Below are 27905 nucleotides of genomic sequence, written 5' to 3' on the forward strand. Positions count from 1 at the left end.
ATAATTCGAGTGGAGCGCGCTCGAATGCCGCGAAATGCCGCCATTTCTTGAGAAATTTATTCGATCCATTGCCGTTTTTCATTGCGGATAAAGTAAAGGAAGATGTAAATATAAATAAGAATGTATTATTTTCCTTTATGTCTCGAAAATATTTGAAAAGTTCGTTACAAGAAGAACAAGATATTTCGAGAGGTATAATTTATTTATAATTTGTAAATAAGTGGATTTACTTTGGATTCGAATGTTTTATCTAAAAAATATTCAAAAGTTGTACGCAACAAGAAGAATACGATGTTCCGAGAGATATGTAAAAATATTTGACAAATGACGACGAAAATGATTGCGAATAGAGCAAGAAAGATTAGATTATCAAATGTATTATTTCGCCTGAAGAAGGTTCGTTACAAGACGAGTACGATATTCTGAAAGATATAAAAAAATTTAGAAAGTGACAGAGGACAAACAGTGTCGAATGTTTTATTTCGTCTCATTGCGAAAAAGAACAGAGGAGAAATATATTATTCGTTTTGATTGCGAATAGAGCGAGAAAGATTAGATTATCAAATATATTATTTCGCCTCAAAAATGTTACGAGAAAAATACGATATTGAGAGATATAAAAAAAAAAAGAAAGAAAGGAAACGAGAAAATTATTTCTCATCTCGTTTGCAAAACATCGCCTCGAGAAAGGAACGAGAAAGCAATCCACCGAGAAAACGTTATCCGTTAATTTCATTATACGGATTTCGCGAATACGGAGCCGCGGTTAATCGCGAAGCGTATGCGCGTCCTTTGTTGCTGCCCGCACTCTCCACCGATTGTTTCGCTATCTCTCACAATTACATAACACAGATTGTTACTCAATCGCACACCTGCGCCAGCACCGAAGATGAAGCATATTTTCGCTTCGACGAATCGATCCCGCATCCTCGTCGAAAATTGATTTTCAAATGGGAATAACAATTGGAATTGGTCGACACCGCGTCTATCTCTAACCGTTTTCAATGCATATTGATCGATCGAGGATCGATCCCTCGAGTAACTTTATTCGCCAGAGATTATTTTCGAGAAGGAGAGGAGAAATGATTAATAATAATTAATGAAAGCGAGGTGGTGATCGAATATCGATGTTTGATGACCAATTTACGATACATCGATCAATTTCTATTGGAATCGTATAATTATCGTGATCCTCTCGAAAAAAAAAGAAAAAAAAAAAAAGAAACATTCGTGTGAAATAAATTTGCGCGCAGGAAATAACGGAAGTATTTTAGTTTCTCGAAGAAACTGATAAACCCTCCAAAGTACTCGATCATACGACGAATATTTTCGAACATTTCTCTCGAGGAATCCATCTCGGTTTTTTCATCGTTTTTTCGGCGAGCAGAATAACAAATGGAGGATCGTAATTCGAGCGGGTGAAAGAGGGGGAGAGGCTTTGGCCTCGCGATAAATCAACTTTACGAGGTTTCACCGGAAGTGTGTGGTGGAATAATGGAAAAAATTATTACGCGGCCCGTTGTGTCGCGGCTGGGAAACGGGAAATCGTTGGACCGTTCCAGTTACGAGAGTTAATGATTACCTTAAAAGGTCTCCTCTCCCTCCCCCCCCCCCCCGTGTCTATCCCCCGCGATATTTTCCAGCTGTTTCAGAATTTTAACACCTTCAGATTTTTCTTTTTTTTTTTTTTTTTTCTTCATTCTTTGCGTCGTAGCCTGCAAGCATATCGAAATATTTTATTCGTGAACGATTGTGTTATGTGAATTATTAATAATAATAATAATAAATTGATTGTCGATCGATGAAATATCCGATAATAATATTTTCGAAAAAATGGGGTTGGAATTCGCAGGAGGCGAAGAAAGAGGCGCGTGTGTCGCTGAAGATTGTATTTTTTTTCTTTTTTTTTTTTTTTTTTTTTCGATGAAGTTAAGATTTGGAAGAAGATCGATGACGTCTGTGTCTGGAATCGATTGCGTCGAATATTCTCAAAATGCTCTTCTTCACGACGAGTTGGGAATAATTAACGTTTTCTTTATTTCGCTTGAATAGAAAAAAATCCAAAGAGATTGTTAATTGGTACGAGTGTGCAGGGAGAAGCGAGGGGGCCTGGTGGCTCGAGTTAATGATTACCTTAAAAGCCAGGTAACCGGGGCAATTCATACGGCGGAGAAAGAATTTTCAGGGAGAGAATTTTCTTCGAAATCGGATGGAAATCGAAATAATTGATGGAGTTCTGTGGAATCGTCTTTTCTTTTCGTCGTTAGTGTTTGTGTCGTCGGTGTTAATTTCTCGAAAAAGAAAGGAAGAAAGAAAGAAAAACGCACCATTGTGTTTCGCTTAATTACGAAAGCGACAGTGATTCTTGCTGCTACTACCTGCTGGACTAGATGGTGGTTTTGTGCAAGACGCGTGAAATAACGAGAAGAGAGATCGTGAGAAATGAAAAATGAGCGAGCATTTTCGAGAAAAATCTTCCTATTTTTTTTTTTTCTCGTTTGAAAATTTTCCAACAGAAAATTAAATTCGTATATCGTATGAATTAACGAATTGAATAATTTGATTTTATTCCTCGTTCCACGTTACTCTGCAATTACGTGCAACGAAGCCTTTTATCGTACATTAACACAATTACGAAATTACCGATTTCGTTTTCTTTCTATTAAATTAATGCGTAATAATAAACTTGGAACATTTGGACGAATTATAATACTCAAAACGATGGATGGATAATCAAACAAATGAAACGTTGTTATTTTACGCCGCGTTAACGCGAATATGCAACAATTGCGATATATTTCTATTGATATTTATGAATTGTCGCATTTCCGTATAAATAATGCTTGGAAAATTAATCCTTGGAATACCAATTTCCCTATGGAAAAATGATAAATTTAATAAATCTAATCTGATGAAATTTGATCATAATTTAAAGAAAAACTTTTTATTATTATAATTGTTAATTGATGAAATTCCTGATATATGTAATGAGAAAATTGCAAAATCTACAGATGAGTGATAATAAATAAGCAGATAATGGTGGACAAACGGTTCATCCTGTTCCTGGTCTTGGTATAAAATAAGTTTCTTATCAATAAAAGTAATAACGATGGAGGTAATAATCAAAATCTAATGTTATTTATTCGAGGAAATCTCCTATATCAGGAGATCCTAATATTAATGGAATTAATCAATTTCCAAATCGTCCAATTAAAAATGGTATTATACTATAAAAAAAAAAAATTATTAAAAATGCATGTCTTGTTACAATTGTATTATAAATTTGATCATTATTAATTCAATTCATTCGGTTTAATTTAAAAAAAAAAAGTGCATTTTTTTATTTCCTAAAACGAAACCTCTCGATCGATTCCTCCTTCTTCGATCTCGTTACCCAGATTTTAATCCTCTCCTCCTGGTCATTTACACCGGACATCGGTGTACGTCCACTCGAGAGGAGAGGCAATTTTAGAAGAAAAAGACATTGATCCTGCGGAGGATCGAACTGTTGCAATAAACTGTTGGCTACCAACGGTAACGGCGACTCGTTCGCTCCTCGAATTTATTCCGTTCGGCAAACGGTTTTCCTCGCACGATTCTCGCTCGCTCGAAACTTGCCCCGACCATTTCCAGTTTAACCTGTACTCGTAATCCTGTATTTCGATATCCATTTCCATTCTTTCAATTTCACGATACGTAAGTTGCCTTTGAGAAACGAAAAAACTTTCGAATTGAGAGACATTTTTCGAAAATATCTTTTTCCAATAGAAACTGGCTTTCCTTCGACAAAGGGAGGATCACTCGTGCTACTCTACTCTTCTCTTTAATCATCCAACGATTGCTCGATTTCGATACGGTTTATATAAAGGCCACGGTTTGGGTCCTCCTCGGAGATCCTCCTCTATTTTAAGCGCCGCTATATCTTTTACGAAACGTCGACCGCGCGAATAGCCGCGACCAGCAGCCAGCCAACCTTTAATCCCCGGCCAGAAATCTCAAATCCGGCCTTTGAACCCGAAATTCAGCCAGACTGGCGCGCGCGTTCTTCTCTTCCTCGACTTCGAAGGGAGTTAAGCCGGAATTAAACTGTTCCATTTTGTTGAGAATATCTCGAAAACGGCCGTTTTTCCTTCCCCCTCTCGGCGTTGTTTTTTCGAGGAATTTAGTTCGTGATCGACGATTGTCCAAGTTTAACAAGAGAAACAAGGGTGTAAGTATCTTTTCTTAGAAAAAGAGGAAGAAAATAGAGCGATATCGTATCAAGATTCGTTATACGTAAGTCAGTAAAAGGGTTGAATTACAAAAATCAAATATCTTTTTATTTTGGATATCTCGAGTTTCAAAAAGTGAATGCTCTGTTCTTATCAAGATTCTTCAAAAAGTTTTAATTATTCCGATTTAAATATATATTCGAGACGATGATTGTTAAAAAACGGTGATCGAATTACATATTTCGCTTTCCTCTCTCTCTTTCGAGTCGTGTAAAATTAATTTAATTTAATCGAAGCTTGAAATTTCCCTCCAAACGTGTTCTTTAACAACGTTTATGCGCGCTATAAACGTATTTATTTCACGATAAATTTATCTCGCAATAATATTGGATCGAAATCTGTATCCCGACCTATATTATTACGTTACGTATATTATCGTATTTAAGTAAACGAAACAAGATACGTTAATTACCAATTTGCTCGGATTAAATCTCTTCTTGTTTCGCCGAGTTTTTAATTAACGCTTTCACCGCGATCCGCGGTATTCGCGGATAAACGAGGAAAATAATGGAGGGGGGATAGGTGGAATAATTATTAATTTAAATTAAGAATATCGCGCCGTCCCGTTATTTACGCGATCGTTAATATTCATTGGCGGCCGGTTCAATGGCAAAAAGGACAAAAATTATCGTCCAGCGACGATAATATCGCGTTCCGCAAGCGAAAACACCACGGTTTTCTGCGCTTCCACGAAAAATCTCATAATCGACGATTCAACAATTCGAACAGATATCATCTCGCGATTGCAACAGGTGATCGATGGAGGAATTAGCCAAAATTTAAGGGGGACTCTTATGTTTTCACGATCAAAAAATTATTAAATATTGGTTTCGAACAATGATTCCTTATTTAAGAGCAATAATCATCGAAAATTCATCGTCTATCAGATTAAGTGGAGGAGCAACGAAAAAAATCGAGAAAAAAAAATGTTCATCTTTCCAACCCTAAATTCCACCCTTCGTGACGAGCATTGCACCCTATTTTCTCCACGAGCCATGAAGAAGGCATCGTTAATATCCAATAGCGATCCGATATCGTAAATCTTGCTCCAACCTCGATATAATTGCCCTGCACCAATGAGATCCTTAACGAGAGCCACGCTCTCTTGTTTCCTCGGTAAATGATTAACGAACCAGTTTTCGATCGTCCAGGAAACGGCGAAAACCTCGCCAAGTATAAATATAATAACAATTGTGCCCCCCGGGACGTAAGATTTACGAGGGGTTAATGGCGCGTGCATCGACAGATGAAGTTGTTCAGAAGTGTTTGTTTCGATGATAGGGGGATGAAAGAACGACGTGGATGGACGTGGATGGTTGTCCAAGGTTTGTATTGAGATTGTGCAAGGATTTGGTTTAATTGCATTGACTCGCGTGAGATTAATTAAGATTAGATCAGAGAAGATACAATTATCGTACAATGGTTAACTTTAATCGTTTGGTTTACATTAATGAATTTCGAAGATAACGAATGAATATATCGAGCGTCGTGCTATTTCTTCTTTCAATTTTTCGGATGTGGCTGTCTGTCGAACGATTTCTTCTCTTGGAAACTTCTCGGTGGAGATAATAAGTTCGAATTAATGTTTCACTTGGAGGAATTAACGAGCACCGATACGACGTTGCGTAGCGAGACTCGTGTTTCTCGCGCCTTCCCGCTGCGCGCGGGTTGTTTCATGGAAATTCAAGTTTCCGAGCAACAGGTGGTTCGACGGAATATCGTTTTCTCCTATGCTCGAATTCATTAAATCCGGGACAATTGGAATAAAACGGAGGAAATTAAGAGAAGTTATTCAAAATTCAAAAAAGCGTAAAAGTCTGTACACGCTTCCGCGTGTATCGTATTACACCGTACCATGTTTAATCGAAAAGTTTGAAGAGGAAAGGAAATTTAGTTGTTACGTGTCGAAATCAAGATCCTTCCAAGAGACAATTCGATTCACCTTTATTTTTCTTTAAAAAGGATATAAATTAAAAGAAGAAAAGAAAAAAGAAAAACGTAGGACAAACGAGCCGAGCACCTCGAGTGCTGGAAGAACTTATCGTTCTCTCTTCTCTTTCGGCCCTTAATTACGAGCCGGCCTATTTAAAAAGCGCACCACGCCCACGCACACCTACGAGCTGCGTGCACGAGAGAAGAGCCCACACGCTCCGGCGAGCCAAGCATAAATTACACGTTTAGCAAATCGCACGCGCGCGCGCACGCCTGCCTGCTCGATTAACGCTTGCAAAATATAATAATTGCGAGAGCGCAACGGTGTCGTTCTCGTGTAAACGCGGTTCCTCGTTGTTAAACGCGTTGTTATTGTATTATAACGCCTCCTCTAAATTATTCTGTTCTCGAATTTTCGAAACGGAACAATTTTTCTAATTGAATATCGAAATCATGCCAACACGACGCGAGCTGAAAAATGAACGATTAAAGTAAATTACAGCGCGTGCGTTCTTCTCTTCTGTGACGGGTTTAGTTGGGCAAGTTGAGAATACGTGACGTCACGTTATCCCCACTACCATGGTTGAATTAGGCGGAGATCAGGTGACCAGGCTTCCGCCGAAGCGAAGCGCTGCATCGTGTCACGTGACGCGATATGCTGGTATCCCCCTCTACCACCGAAAAGTGTCGTCTCGCTTCGATGAATTTTCGCAGGAAGAGAATACGTCACACTAGATTAGGTTAGGCACAGGTGAGTGAAGCGACGCGATGACGAACACTTTAAAGAGGCTCGATTTCGCAAGAGAAGAATAGGTGGTGTCGCGTTATCCGCATCGCTTGGTTTTTGGCGAAAAACTTGGTCATTTGGTAATCTAATTTGGCAATGGGGGATAGTGTGGCGTCACGTATTATTATTCTTCTGATAGAAATTTGCAAACGAGTCGAATCGAAGCCAAGCATCGTGTCACGTGACGTACGCCTCTGCCTAATTTAGCCTAATTGGGAAACGTCACATATTCTCCTCCTTGCGAAAATTCGTCGACACTCTCTTCGCTTCGCAAACAAAATGGAAAATGCAAGGAAAGGGAAAAGGAAAATTAGAAATATTCGTAAGAAAGAAAAGGCATTGAATAGTTGATAAACTGCCGTCTCATTTTCACACAACTTCTTCACAATTTTTCCTCGCATTCATCATGCGTATTTCTACTAGGTATCGATTGTACAACAAGAATCGAATTATTCTTTATTCGTTCCTCGCTCCATTCATCACGATCGTGCGAATCGCGGCAACTCGATTGTGCAATCTGGATTTCTGCAAGATATCCAGCAAATCTCAGCCGAGATTTATTTCTCGTTCGCCTCTTCTCGGGATTTTCCTTTTGTAGCCGTGCCGTGATACGCAACGGTTACGAAGGAAACAAAATCTGTTGGAGGGATGTGCGTTGTAAAGGCGCGGTAATAATGTTTTAATGAAAACGTAGAGGCGTTTCTCGACGTCGATTGATGGATGGATCGACGAAATCGCGGTAAAGGCATAAATACGCGCATAAATAATGAAACGTTGGAAAGAGATGGAGAACGTTCACAATGAAAGCGTTACGTAACGACGTAGTAATGGATATCGCTTATTAATAGCTCGGTCTAATTCGACCGACAGATTATATAATTGGTACGATTTATTTTCGTATTATCGGTTGAACGTGAATGAATCGTTTTCACGAGGGATATTGAAATTCTATTTTTTTTTTTTTTTTTTTTTTTTTTTTTTTTTTTACTTCGATCGCATATTCGTGCGTGATGATACAATTTCGAATTCCGATTTTCGATGTTGGTTTCGGGAAATATTGATTCTCTCTTTTATTTTATTTTTTTTTTCTCTCTCGTAATATTCTAAATTGGTTTATCAACTTTTTCTTTGTTTTGTCTCAACGTTTACTTTAAATAGACGTGACGACCTTGGGACGCGATTATAGAAACTGGATGGTACAAAGAAAATAAAGTGTCTTCAAAAAGAAAACAACAAAGAATATCTTAATATACCTACTAGAAATTAATAATATTCCATAATAAATCCTTTCTCTATATATTCTGCAACTATTCCCGTCTAATTAAAGGTTTCATAACACCCTGTTTACCCTTTATACGAGCCACACCTAAATGCGGCTCGTATTAATAAAACCCGTACCCGATGCTCAATTTTAACGCCACATTTCACATCTTATTCCACGTTCACATCTTATTCCTCTACACATATTTCGCTCTCTCTGCAAAAATCCATCAACGATAATCCTTATCGCGAAATACAGAATACAAAAAATAAAATAGGAGAAAATATGAAACGGCAATAACTCGGAATAGGAAAATTTTTAACGTTCGATAAATTCGAGTCGAGTTCCGCTCGTTTTCTCTCTCATTTTCCAAAACAAAAAACGCGTTCAAACGCAAAACAAATTGGACGATTTTGAGAAGAAAGAGATGGAGAAAAAAAGGGAAAAAAGGATTTTACGACGCCGTAAAGTAGAAGTAGAAATCCCATCCGTGTCGCCATTACGCGAGAACGTGCCTCGGCCGCGCATCGGCCATTCGTCGCTCGACGAAGTTTGATTTTCTTTCCAGGTGTGAACTAGAGCGGGAGGAAAGGAGGAGGCGGGGAGGAGAGGTGGTTGGCCACGACCTACACCCACGCCCACGCACCTGCGCGCAGGCAGGATCGCGCTCTGTGTAGTTACCCGTTAATTAGCCGTTAATTAACCCGGTACTCGCGAGAAGCGTTGGCCGAAACATGGCGTGGAGCCTCGGCCCTACTTGACGGAAACTGGCGGCGGTGGTGGGGGGAGTTTGAGGAGGTTCGGCCCGCTTGGCTCTAAGCTTCTGGGCTTCGTCGTTCGGTTCGCCACTGTAGCGCTGTAAGATGCACAACGTCTCGACGGAGGGCGCGTCGCCCGGCGGTCGACGATTGTCGCGCAGTTTTCACTCCTGCCTTCGCGGAGCTGACCACGACGACCTCGAATCAGGTAGAAGAAGAAGAAGAAGATCGAGAATAAAGTTACTTCGATTACTATTAATTTTCTGGTATAAATAATTCTGTAGAGAATTATTGGATGCATCGATCGAGGTAACTTTATATTCTCGAGTTGCCAATCTTGTTGCCATTCTATGAAAATGGGAGAAAGGAATTTGGATTTGTAATAATTTTCGATATTTATATATCTCTTACGTTACGTACGTAAATTATCGATTCGACGAGGATCCAAAGTAAACGATTTTACGATCCTTTCATACATACGGAATACTAATACTCACAGAGTAGATTCGTTTTAAATTTACTTTTAAAAAAAACAGATACGTGTATCGATAATTTTAAGTTTCACGGAGGAATTTATTCCTCGATCGCGATCAATCGGACGAAATGGATTTCTAACGGTATCGATCCGATTTCACGACCGACGACGATTCCGCGTCACTGTGCGTAGGATAATGACGTTACATAGATATACGGAACGTAGGTGAGTGGTGCGCAACGTTCGAGGCCCACGCTCGTTAAAACTGCACACCTCTACTTTCCCATAAAAGAAAATCTGAACAGCGAGAAAAAGGAGAGCAAGTCGTGTGTATACGGTTGATGCGTTTCCAGATGGAATTCTCTCGTCGAACGAACGACGATTAACGTATTTATTCCGTTTATTCGAATATTCGATCGGGGGAGGGGGGGGGGAAGAAGTAGCCTCTTTGATGGATAGCCTCTCAAAAAAACGTTTTTTTAACTCTCGTATCAAACTCTCATATCGTTGCAAATGCAACGCTCTCTGTATAAGGCTGCGTGTACTTCGAGAAAGTTTTTACAAAATCTGAAATTCTTCCGTTTACGTGAAATGAGAAGAAAAGAGTGAATCGAGAAATTCTCGAATTAATCGGTATCAAAGCAGCTCGTACGAGTCGGAATTATTGGAATTATAGAAATTCGTTCGTTCAAATAATGGAGAATAATTAAGCGAAATAGAATCTCGAGAAATTAAAAGTTTGATCGAGATACGGCAAATGTTACATTTTACATCTTAACGCGGAGCCGAGGCGTAAATTCTTGAACAGCGGCGGAGGAAGTTTTATAAATAACATATATGGTAAGTATAGTATACGGTCTAGTTACCTTCTATGACGCGTGAACTTACTCGTTTTCCTCGTCTTGGCGAGGATTCACCGCGCGTGAACCGCTTTTTCCCCGATTTTTCAAACTATTAATTCAGAAGCATAAAAAGTATATCGTTTATCTCGAGAAATATCAAAACCCTCAAACCCCTAATCCTCAAAAAGCATAATTGAAAAGGTATATAATTTCGATAATCACTTTTAAAACAGAATTTTCCATCGTTATCCGAGGACAAGACACCTTGCGAAAGCAAATTTCTCAATACCTCCTCTTGTCTAACCGCGATGTATAAAACACCCCAGAGGAGGGAGGGGATAAAACCCGTTCCGTTCGAAGCGAGCAAAAAGGCGCACCGATATTTATGTCGTCCGAATAATTCACGCGAATATACGACACCGTTGAACCAGAACCGTCTGACGCCCACAAATCCTTGGGACGTGAAAGACGCGGTCCCCCAAAGTACTCCCAAAATACTTGGCCGCGTGTGTCTTTGCCACTTTGCCGATCCCATCGAGGGATAAAACCGTCTCGCGAAAATCATTCAGCATCGTCATCAGGGGTGTCAAAGCTCGAGGATAATTTTGAAACGATCTGAAAAATCTGCTTTCTCTCTCTTAAGAAAAAAGAATCTCACTCGATTTTTCGAGATTTCCCCTTTTCAGGTTTTGTCCAGGTTCTTCTAACTTGTTCCTTTTAAGGGTATCCGTCAAGAGTTTCTTTCATTTGGGAAAAATAATAAAATCATTCGCCTTTTCCCTTCCGGAAGATTATTTTTCCAAGAAATTTACTCGCCTCGAACTCCTTAAATCCATCCAAAAAAAAAAAAACGAGTATTCAATTCCTCGAGAAAAAGAGAAGCAACAATTGACGACGCGTTGCTCACCCACGTGAGCCCCATATATTTGCAAGATGTGGCTCGCGAGCGTAAGCAAGGGAGGCCAGCGTTAATATTTACTTTCATACGCGGCCTCCGCTCGAGCCAGTCCATTCCTGACTGTATCGTGTGTTCGATACAACTCCACCCGTGAATGTCGATATCGAACCGTGTCGATTATCTTTTCACCGAACGATTATATCTCAGTGATCGCGTACAATCGCGTACGATTTCATCTTCTTATGGATCCATATTTCGAATCGAGAGTTGGACTCGATTCTATACGCCCTCCCCCCCCCCCCCCATCTCTTTTCGTTCGCGTACATTCGTACGAATATTTACACACTTTGGTGAAGTGATCGTTCTGAACATTCGAGGATAATAAATTATATCTTTTTAACGAGGCTTCGTTACAAAAGGATTCGAGGCGAATGAATCGGTGGAAACGATCGTGAGAAGTGATCAAGTGGTCAAACGAGGATTTCATTGGCTAATTGGCCCGGTTGAATCGGCGCACTTTTCAACGAGCGAATCGTGGTTTGGATTGAACTGTTCTTCGGCTCCTCCCTGCGATTGACAAGTTCAGTGTCGATCGACGCGCTTTCGTGGGAACACGGTGTTTGTTCGTGAATGGAAAAACGGCCGTCTCGTTTTCTCCTCATCGATGAAAGTCAGTTTGCGTTTTGTCATTGGAATGGCAAAGCCCTCCTCGGTGGATTTGTGACGCGTGCTTTCGATTGTGAATGTAAAATACAAAAAAATAAAACGCACGACGAGAAGAAATCGTGAAATCAAAAAATAGTCTTTCGAAAGGAGTATTTCTAACGTTGGATCGAGATCCAATTCGAAATAATTACGTCACGGTGAAAAAATCGAAAATTCAAGACACTTTTGATTGAACCTCGAGCAACAACACGTCTCTTTAGAAACGAAGACGCACGTGTGCGAGGCGGAAAAATTCTTGACGATTGCTTCGCCGAGCAATGCATTAATAAAACATCTCTCTTACGAGGATGTTCCTCGAGGAACAATGAGCCGGTGATTTCATCGTTTCCATGATTAAACCGAGCACCACGTAACCACGTCGTGGTAAAGGTAAAGGTGTGGAAGGGTAGGAGAGAAGGAGGAAACGAAGGATGGAATAACGGATTCCGTTTCGGCCTTCCTTCGATCCGGTGAATTTATTCGTGGATGATCTAATAATTGCGCTCAAGGTCGGGTAGCTTGCTGGATAATTAAAGCGCAACAATGAGAATCCGATACGTATCCCAGGATATTGGAAATTGTAACAAGCGTACGTTCTTTTCTACCTTTTTTCTCTTTTTTCTTCTTATTATTATTGTGCTTTTATCTAGTTTGCCATTTCTTTTAAACGAATAATAGTAGTTTCTATGGAGGATAAATTTTTACGCTATTCACGCGTTGAAGAAAATTTCGCGACGTAGGATTTAAAGTGTGGCGATCGAAAGATCGGCGATTCTTTTATTTCAGTTGCATATGAAAATTAACTTGGATTCAGCTTGTTAATTAACACACGTTTATACATATTTGATCTAATGATGTAAATTTTGCTTCTGATTGAAAGAATTGATCCTTTCGTATATTTATATTTTTGTGAAATGCGTTTTATATTTTTGCTTTGTTTTCTTTCTTTTTTTGCGAAGATTGTGATATTTTTTAATACAACTCTCCCTCTCCCATTTTTCAATTCTTTTCAGATTTTTCGTTTATTAATTTTTCCATCAACACGGATCCGTGCCGTGTTTATAATCGTTGAACGAGAAACACGATGCGATAGACTTTTTATTTTTCAACGCGATTCCTAATTATTTTGCACATACATATAAAATTTCACGGAATTGCGAAAGAAATTTTTCCCAATTTTCTTTCGATATTTTATTCCACGATCTTCAATGAAAATCCCATTACGTTTCAGCGATTATGCGGGGTAATTATTCGAGCGTCGTTGCGACGAAATTTAACAATCATCCGGATTCTCGATACGGAGCAAATCATCGTATCGTATGATACGGATTGAAACGGTTTCCAATGTAGCGGAAAACGTTTCGCCGACCATTAATTCGAGCGCGAGTTTTCATACTTGCCGAGAGTTTTATCCTGTGAACGCGGTATTGTTTATCGCCGCCTCGAATATTCGCGAATTTCGAAATTTGGTGGAAAGCGAGGGGTGGAGCGAGGATTTCGATTTCGATTTCGCTGTTAAGCGCGAACACGATAGCGCCCCTGTCGTTAAAATATATATACACGCGTGTGAGCGTGTGTGTATATATAAAATTAACTCGGTGAACGCGAACAGGAAAAACAGATGGCGGAGCGTCTCGAAAGTATTAATAAATATACCGAAGTACAAATTTCCGTGTGAGGTAATTTTACATGGGAGCATTTTGCAGAAAATATCGTTGAAAAATGTTGAAAAGCTGTTTCGATACGACGAGATGCATTCGATACGAATGATTGTTGATCATAGAGAGTTTATTGAGAAGAAAAATTTTTCGTGGGAGCATTTTACAAAAAATATCGTACGATATTTTGCTTCGCGTTGTTGAAAAGTTGTTTCAACAAGATGAGATCTCTTTACGCTTGATATTACGTTGATCACAAAGAGTTTATTGAGAGGAAAAACAGATGGCGGAGCGTCTCGAAAGTATTAATAAATATATCGAAGTACAAATTTCCGTGTGGAATAATTTTTCGTGGGAGCATTTTGCAAAAAATATCATACAATATTGAAAAGTTGTTTCGATAAGACGAGATGCGTACGAATGATCATTGATCATAGAGAGTTTATTGAGAGGAAAAACAGATGGCGGAGCGTCTCGAAAGTATTAATAAATATATCGAAGTACAAATTTCCGTGTGGAATAATTTTTCGTGGGAGCATTTTGCAAAAAATATCATACAATATTGAAAAGTTGTTTCGATAAGACGAGATGCGTACGAATGATCATTGATCATAGAGAGTTTATTGAGAGGAAAAACAGATGGCGGAGCGTCTCGAAAGTATTAATAAATATATCGAAGTACAAATTTCCGTGTGGAATAATTTTTCGTGGGAGCATTTTGCAAAAAATATCATACAATATTGAAAAGTTGTTTCGATAAGACGAGATGCGTACGAATGATCATTGATCATAGAGAGTTTATTGAGAGGAAAAACAGATGGCGGAGCGTCTCGAAAGTATTAATAAATATATCGAAGTACAAATTTCCGTGTGGAGTAATTTTTTTCATGGGAGCATTTTGCAGAAAATATCGTACAATATTGAAAAGTTGTTTCAATAAGACGAGATGTCTTTACGCATATGAATGATTGTTGATCATTAAAGAATTTATCGATTGAGGAAAGCGCGAATATTCGAACGATTGAGGCTTGCTGGAATGATGTTACGCCGAAGAGAATTTAGAAATGCAAACGTAAGGAGATAAGATTCCTCCAACGTTTATAAAATATTCTATCGAAGACAGTCTGAAAATTTATTTTCCGCATTATTTTTCTTTGCAAAACTGTAAATCGCTCACGTTTCAGTACAAACTCCCTGTTCTTCTCATCGACATTCCCATTTCGATACTTCCATACTGTTGTTGTACACCAGTCGATCGAACTTTTCAAAGAAAAATTACTCCCTTTGATCTCGATGAAAACGTGTTACATCTACATATCCCCCCCCCCTGAGCCGAGAAACTCGATTTCGTTTGTTCAAGAAAAGAAGAAATCTTCTTCTCTTTCGTGTACCACGAATGGAGAAAGGAAAGAAAAGCGTGTCTGAAAGAATGGAAGAGAGGAGGCGGCTCTGTTGGCGCAAAAATAAGATCTCTCGCTCTTGAAACGATTTCATCTGTCGATCGTTCGATCGATCGATCGATCCACTTGTCTCTCCTTTCACTTTTTACCTTCTAATTACGCGACAATCGCTTCAATATCGGACAACTGGCAATTAAGTTGTATCCAAAGACTCGTCTGCAGCCGTCGTGAACAAGCAGGATTGTCTTCCCTCCCTCCCCTCCCCTGTTTTCCCGTCTGGCTCGACCGGGGAGAAAGGATAAACTGTTTGGATAGAAGAAAGCCATAGAAATTCATTTCCATTCTCTCGAGGGGAATTAAAGGCAGGACAAACGAGCGTCGACATCGAATTACGCGCACTTTTTATCGATCCTCTTCCCGTCCACGCGATAATGTCGCTAATTGAATCGATCTTGTTCCTTTTGCGCCGTTTCTCCATTCCCCATCGATTTTTCGCGTGGAAATTTCCTTCGATTTTTACACTTTGGAAAGTTCGAATCGAAATTGCTCCTTTTTCGGGGGGATGTAATTAATTCTTTCAATTTTTAAGAATTTTGTTGCGTATTTCGTTGTTCTATCATTTATATATAAGGAATTATAAATGTTGGAAAATTTCGCTTAGATATGCAACGCAAGAGATTAATTAAAATATATCAAGTTGATTCTTCAGTTGGTTATTCAGATTATCTATTATTTCTAAGATTGATTAAAATATATTTTGTATATTGATTCCGTTTACGTTGGAAAAAGGAGGATATAAATTGGTGGATTCAGTTCCTTGACATTTCGACTCGAATCCACTTTCGGCTTTCACGAGCTGAATTCGAGACACGCGCCTCGCTTCCTGTTGTACCAGATATGCACGCTGTGCACGCCACGTACGTACAATCGTTCGATAATAACATTGAAAATCGGAAAGATTTCGGTCGAAAGTCGAGTGGGACGATCGAGGGAACGATTTTTTTCCCTGTTCTGAGAAGAGAATTTTTTATAAAAAATATAAAATTGACGAAGCTCGATCATCGAATACACGAAACACGAGGATTGTTTAATTATCGTCGCCATATCTAGCTTTATCCATTTTCTTTTCTCGTATGGTTAATTTTTATTATATTTTTGAGTATCACTGTAATATCGAAAAACTGTTGTTAGAAAACTATTATCGAATAATTCATTCATAGAATTTCTACCATTTTTTCCAATAGCAATTGTTATTCTTTCACGAGATCGAGTAAAACAACACTTTTCGAGCTGCTATCTTTTCCAATGATTCATATAAGATTGGTATTTCATCTGTCGGAGTTTTTCCCTAAGCCTTCTTCTTCGCAATCTCATGCTTTCCTGAGATGGAGTAAGTTTCATTAATATCTGTTTCAAAAAGTTCTTTACTCTCATCATTTCAGTCACCATGACGAGTGTTTATTCGATTTTTATTTATTAATACGTTAGATCTGCGAATAAGTTCCTTTTTTTCTACGATCGTAACTTCCCCATCGAATTCGAATCACTTTCCGCTCGTGGCGCCATCTGAAACAGCGTTGTTTCGTTTTTAAGAAGCCCAATCCTGTGCAAATTGATTTTGAGCGATACTCTTTGCGTTCCAGCTTAGAAAATTAGCCATTGAAGCTATCGAAATAATTCACGCGCCATTGTGAAAGAACGTGGAAAAAAGATCGTATCAAAAATTTAAATTCGGAAATTTTAATTTGGAAGGTGAGTTGGAGGAATCGTTGGACGAAAATCCGACTGAAACAATTCGGATTACCTGATTTATGCGATAAAATCTTGAATTTGGAAAAGAAAGAATTTATTTGTACGCCTAATATAATTTTATCTTTGTCAAATTCGCGGTTGGAAAGTTTGTTAAAAGTTCTTGTTAAAAACGTAACGCGATATCCTTGAATATTTAATCGAATCATGGATATATTACGTGGTGAATTGGATGCAAGAGTTGAAATTTTTAAATCTTGCACCTGTCTACGAGTAATGGGAGCGTATTCATCATAACCATACCAACTTTTCTTCCTTTCAATATTTCAATTTTCATTTTTTTCTCCATTCCACCCTCTCTTTTTTTTTTTTTTCTTGTTCAACGGATGAACAAGAGGTTAATTAAATTCTCACCGGTCGATTCGAGATTTTAATTAAAAATTTTCCCCGCGGCCCGACTGACAAAAGTCTTCCTGAAAGTTCGGGAAAGCTGCTTTCACGTTTACGATTTCTTTTATCACGCAGCGGGGAATTAATTGGACGTCTAATCAATCATTCACTAATAATCGGAAGTCTGTGTAAAGAGTGTACTTCTGGTAAGAGTAATTGATGAGTTTCGATCGTAAATCTCGTCAGAATCCCGACGAGATTCCCGGTAGATTCTTGTTATCATTAATCGTCCGGGGAAATAACATGGGAATTCGTGGAAAGGAGAAAAAAAAGGTTTAGCTAGATTTTATCATCCCCCCCCTCGTGGCGCGCGATAATTAATAGACAGCCATACTCGTTAAACCGCTCGAGTTTCGCTTTGACCCTAACAACCGTGATTAAAGTATTTTTCTTTTTTTTTTTTTCCAAATTTTCTTCATATCAGAGAACTTTACTCGATCCCTCCTTTCGCTATTACTCGCTCTCCATAAGGTGTCGTTGAAATACTACAAGTGACTATAGTCGCTCTGCATAAGACTACTGACGTGCTATTACTCTATATAAGATGCCACTGACGTATTATAGGCGACTCTAGAGCACCATTAACATATTATGGGCGACTATAATCACTCTGCACAAGATGCCATACTTTATAAGTAATTATAGTTACTCTGTATAAGATATCACTGAAATACTATGGCCGACTAATGTCACTCTACATAAGATGCCACTGAGATACTACGGGCGATTATACTCGCTCTGGATAAACTGAAGTACTATAGACGACTATAATCGCTCTGGACAAGATGCCTTTGAGGTACTTTATAAGCAACTATAGTCACTCTACATAAGATGCTACTGAGATACTACGGGCGATTATAGTCGCTCTGCATAAACTGAAGTACTATAGGCGACTATAATCGCTCTACATAAAAGTATAGCATTAACATATTATGGGCGACTATAATGCACAAGATGCCCCTGAGGTACTTTATAAACAACTATAATCACTCTGCATAAGATACCCCTGAGGTACTCTATAGGCAATTATAGTCACTCTGCATAAGATGCCACTGAGATACTATGGCCGACTATAGCCACTCTACATAAGATGCCACTGAGATACTACGGGCGATTATAGTCGCTCTGCATAAACTGAAGTACTATTGGCGACTATAATCGCTCTACATAAAAGTATAGCATTAACATACTATAATGGGCGACTATAATGCACAAGATTCCTTTGAGGTACTTTATAAGCAACTATACATAAGATGCCCCTGAGGTACTCTATAGGCAATTATAGTCACTCTGCATAAGATGCCACTGAGATACTACGGGCGATTATAGTCGCTCTGCATAAACTGAAGTACTATAGGCGACTATAATCGCTCTGCATAAAAGTATAGCATTAACATACTATGGGCGACTATAATGCACAAGATGCCCCTGAGGTACTTTATAAGCAACTATAATCACTCTGCATAAGATGCCATTGAGATACTATGACCGACTATAGTCACTTTGCAAACTGAAGTATTATGGGCGACTATAATCGCTCTACACAAGATGCCACTGAGGTACTTTATAAGCAACTATAGTCACTCTGCATAAGATGTCACTGAGATACTATGATCGACTATAGTCACTCTACATAAGATGCTATGGATGATTATAGTCGCTCTGCATAAGAGCACCATTAACATACTATGGACGATTATAGTCTCTGCACAAGATGAGAGATCTTAGAGAGATACTCTATAAGCAACTATAGTCATTCTGCATAAGATGCCATTTATAAGATGTCATACTATGACCGACTATAGTCGCTCTGCATAAACTGAAGTATTATGGGCGACTATAATCGCTCTACACAAGATGCCATACTTTATAAGTAATTATAGTTACTCTGTATAAGATATCACTGAAATACTACAAGCGACTATAGTCGGTCTGCATCTTTCTCTGGAAACGTAGAACCGATATTTCGTTTTTATCGTCAATTTTTTTTTTCAATAAACATCGTGAAAGCAATTGCGAGGCGTTGCACACTGACGATCTTTCTCAAGCACCATGCACATTTTTGGCACGGCGGAGAACATTTTGGTTCGGCGGAGAAGTCGGTCATAGCGAAAGGGTTAACGCCGAGATAGATTCGAGAGAGGGTTTACTCGTTACGCACGGTTGGCGTTATCGAAAGAGGGTTTCTTGGCGAAGTCACGAACCACCCGATCGAATTTACATCGCGGAAGGGGTTTCCTCCGCACTGGAAATCGTGGAACGCGCAATTTTGAACGGCTCTCGAGTCAAATTAGTGATTGGTGTTTACCGAGACGTCGAGGATCTCGATGAGGATAATTTCGATTATCATGGTCGGTTCCCCGTCTCATCGCGACCGAAATGAAACTAATTTTAAAATTTCGAAGAATTGTTGGAGACGGGTGTTGGCTATATACACGCGAAATATTTTATTTCCATGTTGGAAATTATCTGCGCGACGAAGCGAACGATGCGATGGAACGCTTTTCGAGACGAAAATTCAATCTTGTATTCGTTTCGTGGTTGTTGGTTGAACCTGCGAGAGGAGAGAAAGCGCATAACCGAGCAGTTGGATAAATTATCGAAGAGAGATATCGAAACGTAATTCTATCATCTCGTGGTAAATTTTTTACGTTTCTCGAAATAATCGAATCGAACGAGGCCTCTCTTTATTGTTCAATTTTATTCCCGTTGACCTCGTGACCCGCCATTTTGTTCCACGTAAAAATCCACCAGTTTCCACGTAACACTATCGCTTTCATCCATCTCTCCATATACAATAGAACGTTTGTACGTTGTACGTATTCTCGTAAAATTCTGCGCTGTGTAACAAAAAATAAAAGAAATTCTAATTCTTTTATTTTTCAATCTCTTCTTTTGCTCGAGGAATTAATCTTTGAAACTCTCGAGAGTATTTTTCGTAAATTTTGTGGATCAGAATTTTATTTATGAAAGATATTCTATTAAATTTTCTATGAAATTAAAGAATTGTTTCTTCCAGTCGTCGTTCCTCAATTATTTCTTCTCTTTTTTTTTTATTTTTCAATCTCTTCTTTTGCTCGAGGAATTAATCTTTGAAACTCTCGAGAGTATTTTTCGTAAATTTTGTCGATCAGAATTTTATTTATGGAAGATATTCTATTAAATTTTATATGAAATTAAAGAATTGTGTCTTCCATTTTTTTCCAGTCGTCGTTCTTCAATTATTTCTTCTTTTTTTTTTATTTTTGAATCTCTTTTTTTACGAGAGATTAAAGATACGTATTTGTACGTGTCTGCAATAACGCTAAGGATCTTCAAACTCTTTTTCACTCCTCGAGAAAAATCCTTTCTCTGGGAAGAAAATTTCCGCGATAATCTTCCAAAATCTCACGAATCTTCTTCACTTCTCCCAAAAATTTTCCACTGTTCCCGGGAAAATGGAAATATTTCCACGCAACGCTTATCTCTCCTACGGTAAAAATAAAAATCCACGAGATTTTCTGCAACAACGCTTGTCAACTGCTTGTCCATAAAGAATCTCCTCGTAAAAAAAAAATCTTGCACGATTCTCGCACGATTTATTCGGGCGAAAAGCGCATCTACCTCCGCCCTCGTGAAATCTCTCTTTCGCCCCAAAAATTCCCATAATTTTCCTCGGAGTATAATGCGCCGTTTATCTCTTTAAATCCATCTCTTGAGATTCCGCGAAGACTCGCCTGGAGGAAAAAATTCTCGCGATTATGAGGAGAATCGGCCGGAGAAAAATTCGAATTGCACGTGCGAATTTTCTCATGGCGAGGGCGGAAGAGGATCGGCCGAGGATCTCGCCGATTAATCGGGCCGCGTTTAATCGAAGCTGGTACAGTTAGACGGAGTGTCTGTCGAGCGCCCTCGAGGACGACGAAGGCGGTGGCGGAGCGTGGCCTCGCGAATTGGAGCGTGGATCTGTATGTCCGTTAACGTCGTGCGCCATGTCGTGAAAAACGTCTTTTGTAACTGAACCTGTCGTCTTTCGTTTCGTCTTCCACTCGTCGTTTCTCGACGACGAGTTAATTCTTCTTCTTTTTTTTTTTTATTTTTCAATCTCTTCTTTTGCTCGAGGAATTAATCTTTGAAACTCTCGAGAGTATTTTTCGTAAATTTTGTCGATCAGAATTTTATTTATGGAAGATATTCTATTAAATTTTCTATGAAATTAAAGAATTGTTTCTTCCAGTCGTCGTTCCTCAATTATTTCTTCTTTTTTTTTTATTTTTGAATCTCTTTTTTTACGAGAGATTAATTTTGGAACTCTCGAGAGTAATTTTACCTAATGAATTATTCTATTAAATTTTCTATGAAATTAAAGAATTGTGTCTTCCATTTTCTTCCAGTCGTCGTTCCTCAATTATTTCTTCTCTTTTTTTTTTATTTTTCAATCTCTTCTTTTGCTCGAGGAATTAATCTTTGAAACTCTCGAGAGTATTTTTCGTAAATTTTGTGGATCAGAATTTTATTTATGGAAGATATTCTATTAAATTTTATATGAAATTAAAGAATTGTGTCTTCCATTTTCTTCCAGTCGTCGTTCTTCAATTATTTCTTCTTTTTTTTTTATTTTTGAATCTCTTTTTTTACGAGAGATTAATTTTGGAACTCTCGAGAGTAATTTTACCTAATGAATTATTCTATTAAATTTTCTATGAAATTAAAGAATTGTTTCTTCCAGTCGACTTTCCTCGACAATTATTTCTTCTCTTTTTTCCTTTTATCCAAATTTTAAATTTTGAATGAAACTAAACTAAGTATATGCCTTTGAACCTTTCACTTTTCATTTCCTTCCAGTTCGTCGACGATTATTTCTTCTCGCTTCTCTTCTTTCATTCTTTCGATTTGTCGTCCTTTTCTTAATTTTGATATGAAATTGTCGAAAGTATTTTTCGAGCTAGCGGACATTGCGTTGATCAGAATCTATCGAGCTCGTAACTGAAACTTTAACGCGCCTTGAAAAAAATATTGAAAGTAAAGAATACTTTGCCTGGCATTGTTTTCATGCATAAGAAGTTGTTTTCATGCTTGAAACTTCATGAATTCCGATTAGTTTCGATTTAATGGGCGATGTTTCAGTCCGATGAAGTAATCGTAAGAGTAGGCGTGTTCAATATACCGATGATTATAGTCGTTTAGCTAAATTTACGTACTGGAACTGTGTAGACTGTTAACTAGCTACTTTCGATTATATCTCGAGAAGAATATTCAATAATTAAAATGATCAGAGATATCGATTCGACAATTAATTCTATCTAAAGAATTACGTTTGAATTATTTTTACTCGAAATTTCGATACAAAGATATCCGATTAACAAGCGCGTAATCTATATTTCTCTTTTTATTTTCAGGTGAGTTTTCCAAGGGAAAGTCTAATCTACCTAAAAATAGTCGGCATGATTCTCGAAAGAAACGAGGTGAGTCGAGTTATATATTTCGATATATTTCGAAAAAGAAGAAAAAAATTCACGAAAGAATGATTCAACTATATCGACGTATCGCCAATTTACATATACTCATAGATTTGTTTAACAAGTAAAGTCTGGTAATTAACGGTTAATCCCTCGTGCACAATGCGCGTCGCGAAATAATATTCCGATTCACAATTGGGAACAATCATCTCGTTAATAGGCATTGTTACGTGCGCGTCACCTTGGCAGAAAGAAATTAATTGCAAGGTTACGATCGCTGGAATGCCGTAGGCGCGAATCGAACAACAAGATTAACTAATTGTTCGAATAATTAAGCTAATTGCGTTGAGAAGGCTCGAACGCCTCCGCTCCAACTTCCTTATTTCATTTCATTTTTCATTTTTTCTACGAATTTTAATATCTGTTATAAATGCCATTTTAATGTCATCTCGTAATCTTCGTTTATAATCGTATAGATATGAAAATGAAATTTATAAAAGCAAGGTAAAAGATTATGATATGACCCTGCTGGTGTACATCGTAAAAGCTTAATTATTCGCGCCTGAACTTTAAATTAAATTTTCTTCTCCATAGTTATCCGAGAACTTTTAGTGTAAAATTTACTATAATCTCATTTTGTTTTGTTTTTTAACCGAATTATCATTGTTGATGAGATTATAAATATTTTATGGGCGTTGTTTGCTAATAATTCTTTGTCGATGAGCGTGAGAAAAGAATATAAATAGAAACTTTATTATGTATAACAATAGAAGGATGATGAATTATTTGTTTAGGAAGAATATTTATTGCCGAGTTAGGAAACTACAAATGATATTTATCGACCGCTACATTACAGAAAGTAACATTACCGATAGCTATCATCGAAGGCGTTACATAGAAACACATTTTCCACTGTTACCGACATTCGATAAACTTGGCACACCGTCTTTGTACATGGCGCCCCTCGTAATCGCATTTTAAAAGTTAGTTGCATAATGAAATTTTTTACTCTTGAATTCGATTTTATAAAATATACACTTGGAATTCATTAATACGTTTAAAATTTTAAACACGAAAAAAAATATCGTTTTAAGAAATATTGACATTTAAAGAAGAAACTTGCGTACATCTTATGGATTTACGTGCATACGTAAATTTCACGAAAGCATAATGTTCTCTTTTAAATTTGGAGATAAACGTTTCCAGACACGTATCTGGATTTCATCGTTTATGTCACGATACACGTGTAACCCGTTATAAAAAAAAGTAATCGGTAACGTCATGCACATGTTACGCGTTTAACCAACAGAGCGTAGAAACTCCATCTTCTCTAACCTCAATTCTACACTTTCAAACTTTACAAAATGAAAAGAAAACTCGAACGTTTTTATATAACGCGCAAAATTCACGATAAATCGAACGAGTTATATTTCTCATCGGAAATCATGTCGAATATAAAACGATGAATATCCACCATTTTCACCACCAATTCATTTCCTTCGAGACGCGAGTCCTACGCCTATATATGTGCCGAGAAGCTCATGACCAGCCATTAATGGTCGTACACCCCCTACAAGGTGGAGTAGAAGATCATGGTCGATCGTATAAGGCGCTCCATTCGTCGGATCGTTGACCGTGCAAGGTGATACCGTATTCTTCACCTCGGTCTTCTCTTCTTACGCAAGCAAATCAATTTCTACTCGAACTACACCACTTAACCTCTTTTACGTTCACCTCTCGACGTGGTATTCGTAAAACGTGTATCCCTCTCCCCCTCCTTTCTACTTTCCTTCGAACGTACAATGCTTTCCAATGCGTTAGAACTCTTTATCGCGTTACTTTCGTGGAAATTCCACGAAATTTTCGTCGAAAGAATTCTCTCAGTGTGAGTCCCAGTTCTAACAACTCGTCTAACGTATAGTTTTATTCCGTAAATTATATTTTGCTTGCTGGTATAATTTTTGTCAGAGTATAAACGGCAAGTAGCAGTTTTAATTTTAATTAATTTCAATATGATAAAATGGGGAGCAACCTGTTTAAATAATATGCAGGCAAGGCTCGTTACGACCGCACTATCCTTGTACGGGCAAATCTCATTTTCTCATCATTTTTTCGGCTCGGTTAAAACTCGTCATCCGTTATATTTTCGCTATAATAATAATCTACGCTAGTTTGTACGAGCGTATAAGTCTGCTTTCACCTTTCAAAAAACGTTTTTATCTTTGTCTGCCGAAGAGTCAACTCCTTTCTCAAAGAAAAGAGATACACATTCAACCGAATTGGAAACGATTATCCCGTAAAGATCATTGCTCCCTTCTCAGAGGAGGATTAATTCGAGCACCGGTGCCTTTCGACGCGGTGCAACAATTGCACGAACGAAGATTCGCTATTTCAGCCAACGGCGGAGGATTTTAATTCGAGGCAGTGCGTCTCTCCCTTTCGAATCTCGCTCCTTTCTCGTTCCAACCTCATCCTGGAAAAAAAAAACCTCTTTGTTTCCATCCTCCTGAACGTGAATACGAAAAATTTCGTCAAAATTTAATTCCAAGTTCACGAAAGTATATAGAAAAAAATATAGAAAGAACAGAAAAGGAATGATGGATATCGAAGAAAATTCCGGTACTTTCGTTCTCGGTTCAAGCGTTTTGCAAGGCGAGCAACAGCCGCCGCGGAACTCGTCGTGTGGTCGTGGATCTCTGCGGTCGCCTGCTTAGTCACGTATACGTTCTCCAGGTTGCATCGTTTCTCCTCCTCCCCTCGTGTTCTCGTCCCCTCTCCAGTAGCGTTAAATTTCGTACTGCCTCACGTTTCCACCGCAAAAAGCGATCGGTCGTAACGGTTGCACGTGTCTTAAATTACACGAACAGTTACGTTGGCGAAATCGTTGCACGATCCACCGTTTATCGCGATAAAAAACGCGCGTTTCTTCACAGATTCCATCGTTGGCGTCACGAGCTAATCGTATTTGCCCTCGTCCTTGTTTTTTATCGTGTATATATATATATATATATATAGGAATCGGTGTGTATGGGAAGCGCTGGATCGATCATCCGCCAACTGGTTCCCCGTGTGATGCATCCGCGGTTCGATCGAGTATAATTCGTTTAAATGTGCGCAAGTGGTGAGGTTGTTTCGAACGTGCGTCTTGTCTCTTCCCTATCACAATCGCAGATTGCTTGTTACTAGCAGTTTCACGAATTTCGTTTAATCGTGAAAAAAAGAAAGTCATGGGTTTGCTTTAGTTCTTCTTCGAATTAAATTAACCCCAAGGAAGGGCGTTATGTTCGAGTGGGTGAAAGGTAATTTGGAAAATTCAAAGTATGGGGAGAGATTTTATCTCTTTCATCAAATGGATGAAAAATAATTTCTTTTGAAAACGATAAAATTTAGATAACCGAAAGGGATAAAGTTATCCTGCCTGTTTTATCGAATAGTTGAATGATTGGAACAGATGAAATCGAGTCACAGAGAATAATAAAACAAGAAGAGGGATAAAAATAATTCTTACAATTACAACGATAATTTTTAAATCTTAATTCGTTCAAAATTCGATAATTATTATTCTCGTTCGACAATTCACATCGTGGAAATGGTAAAGCATGCAGGTGTAAGCTTCGTAAGCTTAACTCTCTTTTCTTTCCCTTGCGTAGAAATGTTATTAAACTCGTTCGATCGAGGGGACGACGAGAAGGATTAAAACATGCGTGCTGAGCCAAGAGAGCCATCCATCACGAGCAAAATTCCATGGAATCGCCGTCTACCTTCCCACTCGCAAAAATTGGATCTTCCGCCTCCTACGTCCACTTTGTACATCCTTCGAACCCTACGACTCTCCGACATCCTTCTTCCGCCTACAACCCACTTCCACGTCCCTTCTTGGATTCCCTATCTCCTTTGGAATGCTCGTAAGCTCGCCCTCTTTTGTCTCCGTGCCGAGCACACGCTTCCTTCTTCGTTCTCTTCCCTTTTCTTCCCTTCGATTCGTTCCACGACAGAGAATCTCCTCGCCTCGTTTTAAATTCGAATCCTCCCTCCCCCGTTGTTTGCACGAACCAGTCGCGATACCATCTTGTTTTTCGCTTGGAAAAGGAACAGGGAAATACAGGTTCGCGCTATTTCAGGTATTTTAAGTTTTAGATATTTCCGGCGAGGAAGAAAAATTCTTATCGCCAGCCTCGAGTCGAGTTAAGATCGAGTAAAATCTTGGTTTCGTATGATTGAAAACTTGGATCACAAGTAAACAACATCGCACGTCTGCGCACGTTTAAACGAATTAAACTCGATATGTTACACGCCGAGTTGGTTAAAATGCACGAAAATTACGCGTTACATTTTTTTCCATCCTCTCATAAATTTATCTTCCATTCCCTTTTCGACGATTTTTCTCGACTCCCCCGTCCGCGGATGGATTCCTCCTCGAGAGAGAAGAAAAGAAGGAAGGAAGGATGGAATGGAAGAAAATGGTTCTTATTCAGACGCCGTCGACGCGATGCAAATGCGTGGGATGCAAATGGGGAGCGGAAGCGGTTGGCTCACGGATCACGGGCTCCGTTATTTCCTGACAGCCACGTTTCGGCGCCCCCAACGCTGCACCTTTTAATTCGCGGAACCGTCCGCCTGTTTTTAAAGCGTGGAGAGCCGAGTCTGGCGCGGATCAGATACATATATCGGGCGCTCTTCTCAACATTCTGTGTTTTCTGTTTCGATAATCTATTGTAATAATCGTAATAATAATAATAATAATAAGTGATTGCAACGAAAATTTATATCGTATAAAAAGGGGATTAATTATAGTATGGGTAGGAGTAAACGTTATTCGAGTATTTTAATAAATAATTGGTTAAAGTAACTTTACTAGAAATTTTTAATCTAGTTACTTTTCTGCTTTCCACGTATTTTTCTAAAACTGTGTAGTTTTAAATTTTAAAAAAGGAAGAGAGGAATTCGAGTTAATTTTCGATTATCTTAGGATAAGGAGATGAAGATAAGGAAGTAGTATCGTGTTATAAGTTGGTATTATATAGAAGAATTTTTCTAAAACTATATATATATATATATAAATTTAAATTTTAAAAAGAGAGGAGTTAGGAGAAATTCAAATTAAGTTTTCGATTGTTTTAGAATAAGAAGATGAAGATAAGAAAAATTATCGTGTTATAAGTTGGTATTATAGAAAGATTTTTCTAAAACTATATAACTATATTTAAGAGAGGAGGAATGCAAGTTAAGTTTTCGATTATTTTAGAACAAGAAGATGAAGATAAGAAAGATGTAATCATGG

At 38.4% G+C, this 27905-nt stretch overlaps 1 protein-coding gene across 4 annotated transcripts in view; it reads left to right on the forward strand.

Annotated features, from left to right (window-relative positions):
• raskol (Ras GTPase-activating protein raskol) overlaps positions 1 to 27905 on the forward strand; it is a 134198-nt gene that overhangs the window by 17975 nt on the left and 88318 nt on the right. For all 4 annotated transcript variants that reach the window (XM_086908339.1, XM_086908340.1, XM_086908341.1 and 1 more), the window contains one exon: positions 8820 to 9217. In XM_086908339.1, coding sequence (XP_086764465.1) covers positions 9115 to 9217 — 103 coding nt within the window. In that variant the 5' untranslated portion in view covers positions 8820 to 9114. The remainder of the gene's footprint in view (positions 1 to 8819; positions 9218 to 27905) is intronic.

Source organism: Apis florea, unplaced genomic scaffold (genome assembly GCF_048593485.1).
Source record: "Apis florea isolate Af1SG1 unplaced genomic scaffold, ASM4859348v1 contig_3068_pilon, whole genome shotgun sequence".
Taxonomy (NCBI): Eukaryota; Metazoa; Arthropoda; class Insecta; order Hymenoptera; family Apidae; genus Apis; species Apis florea.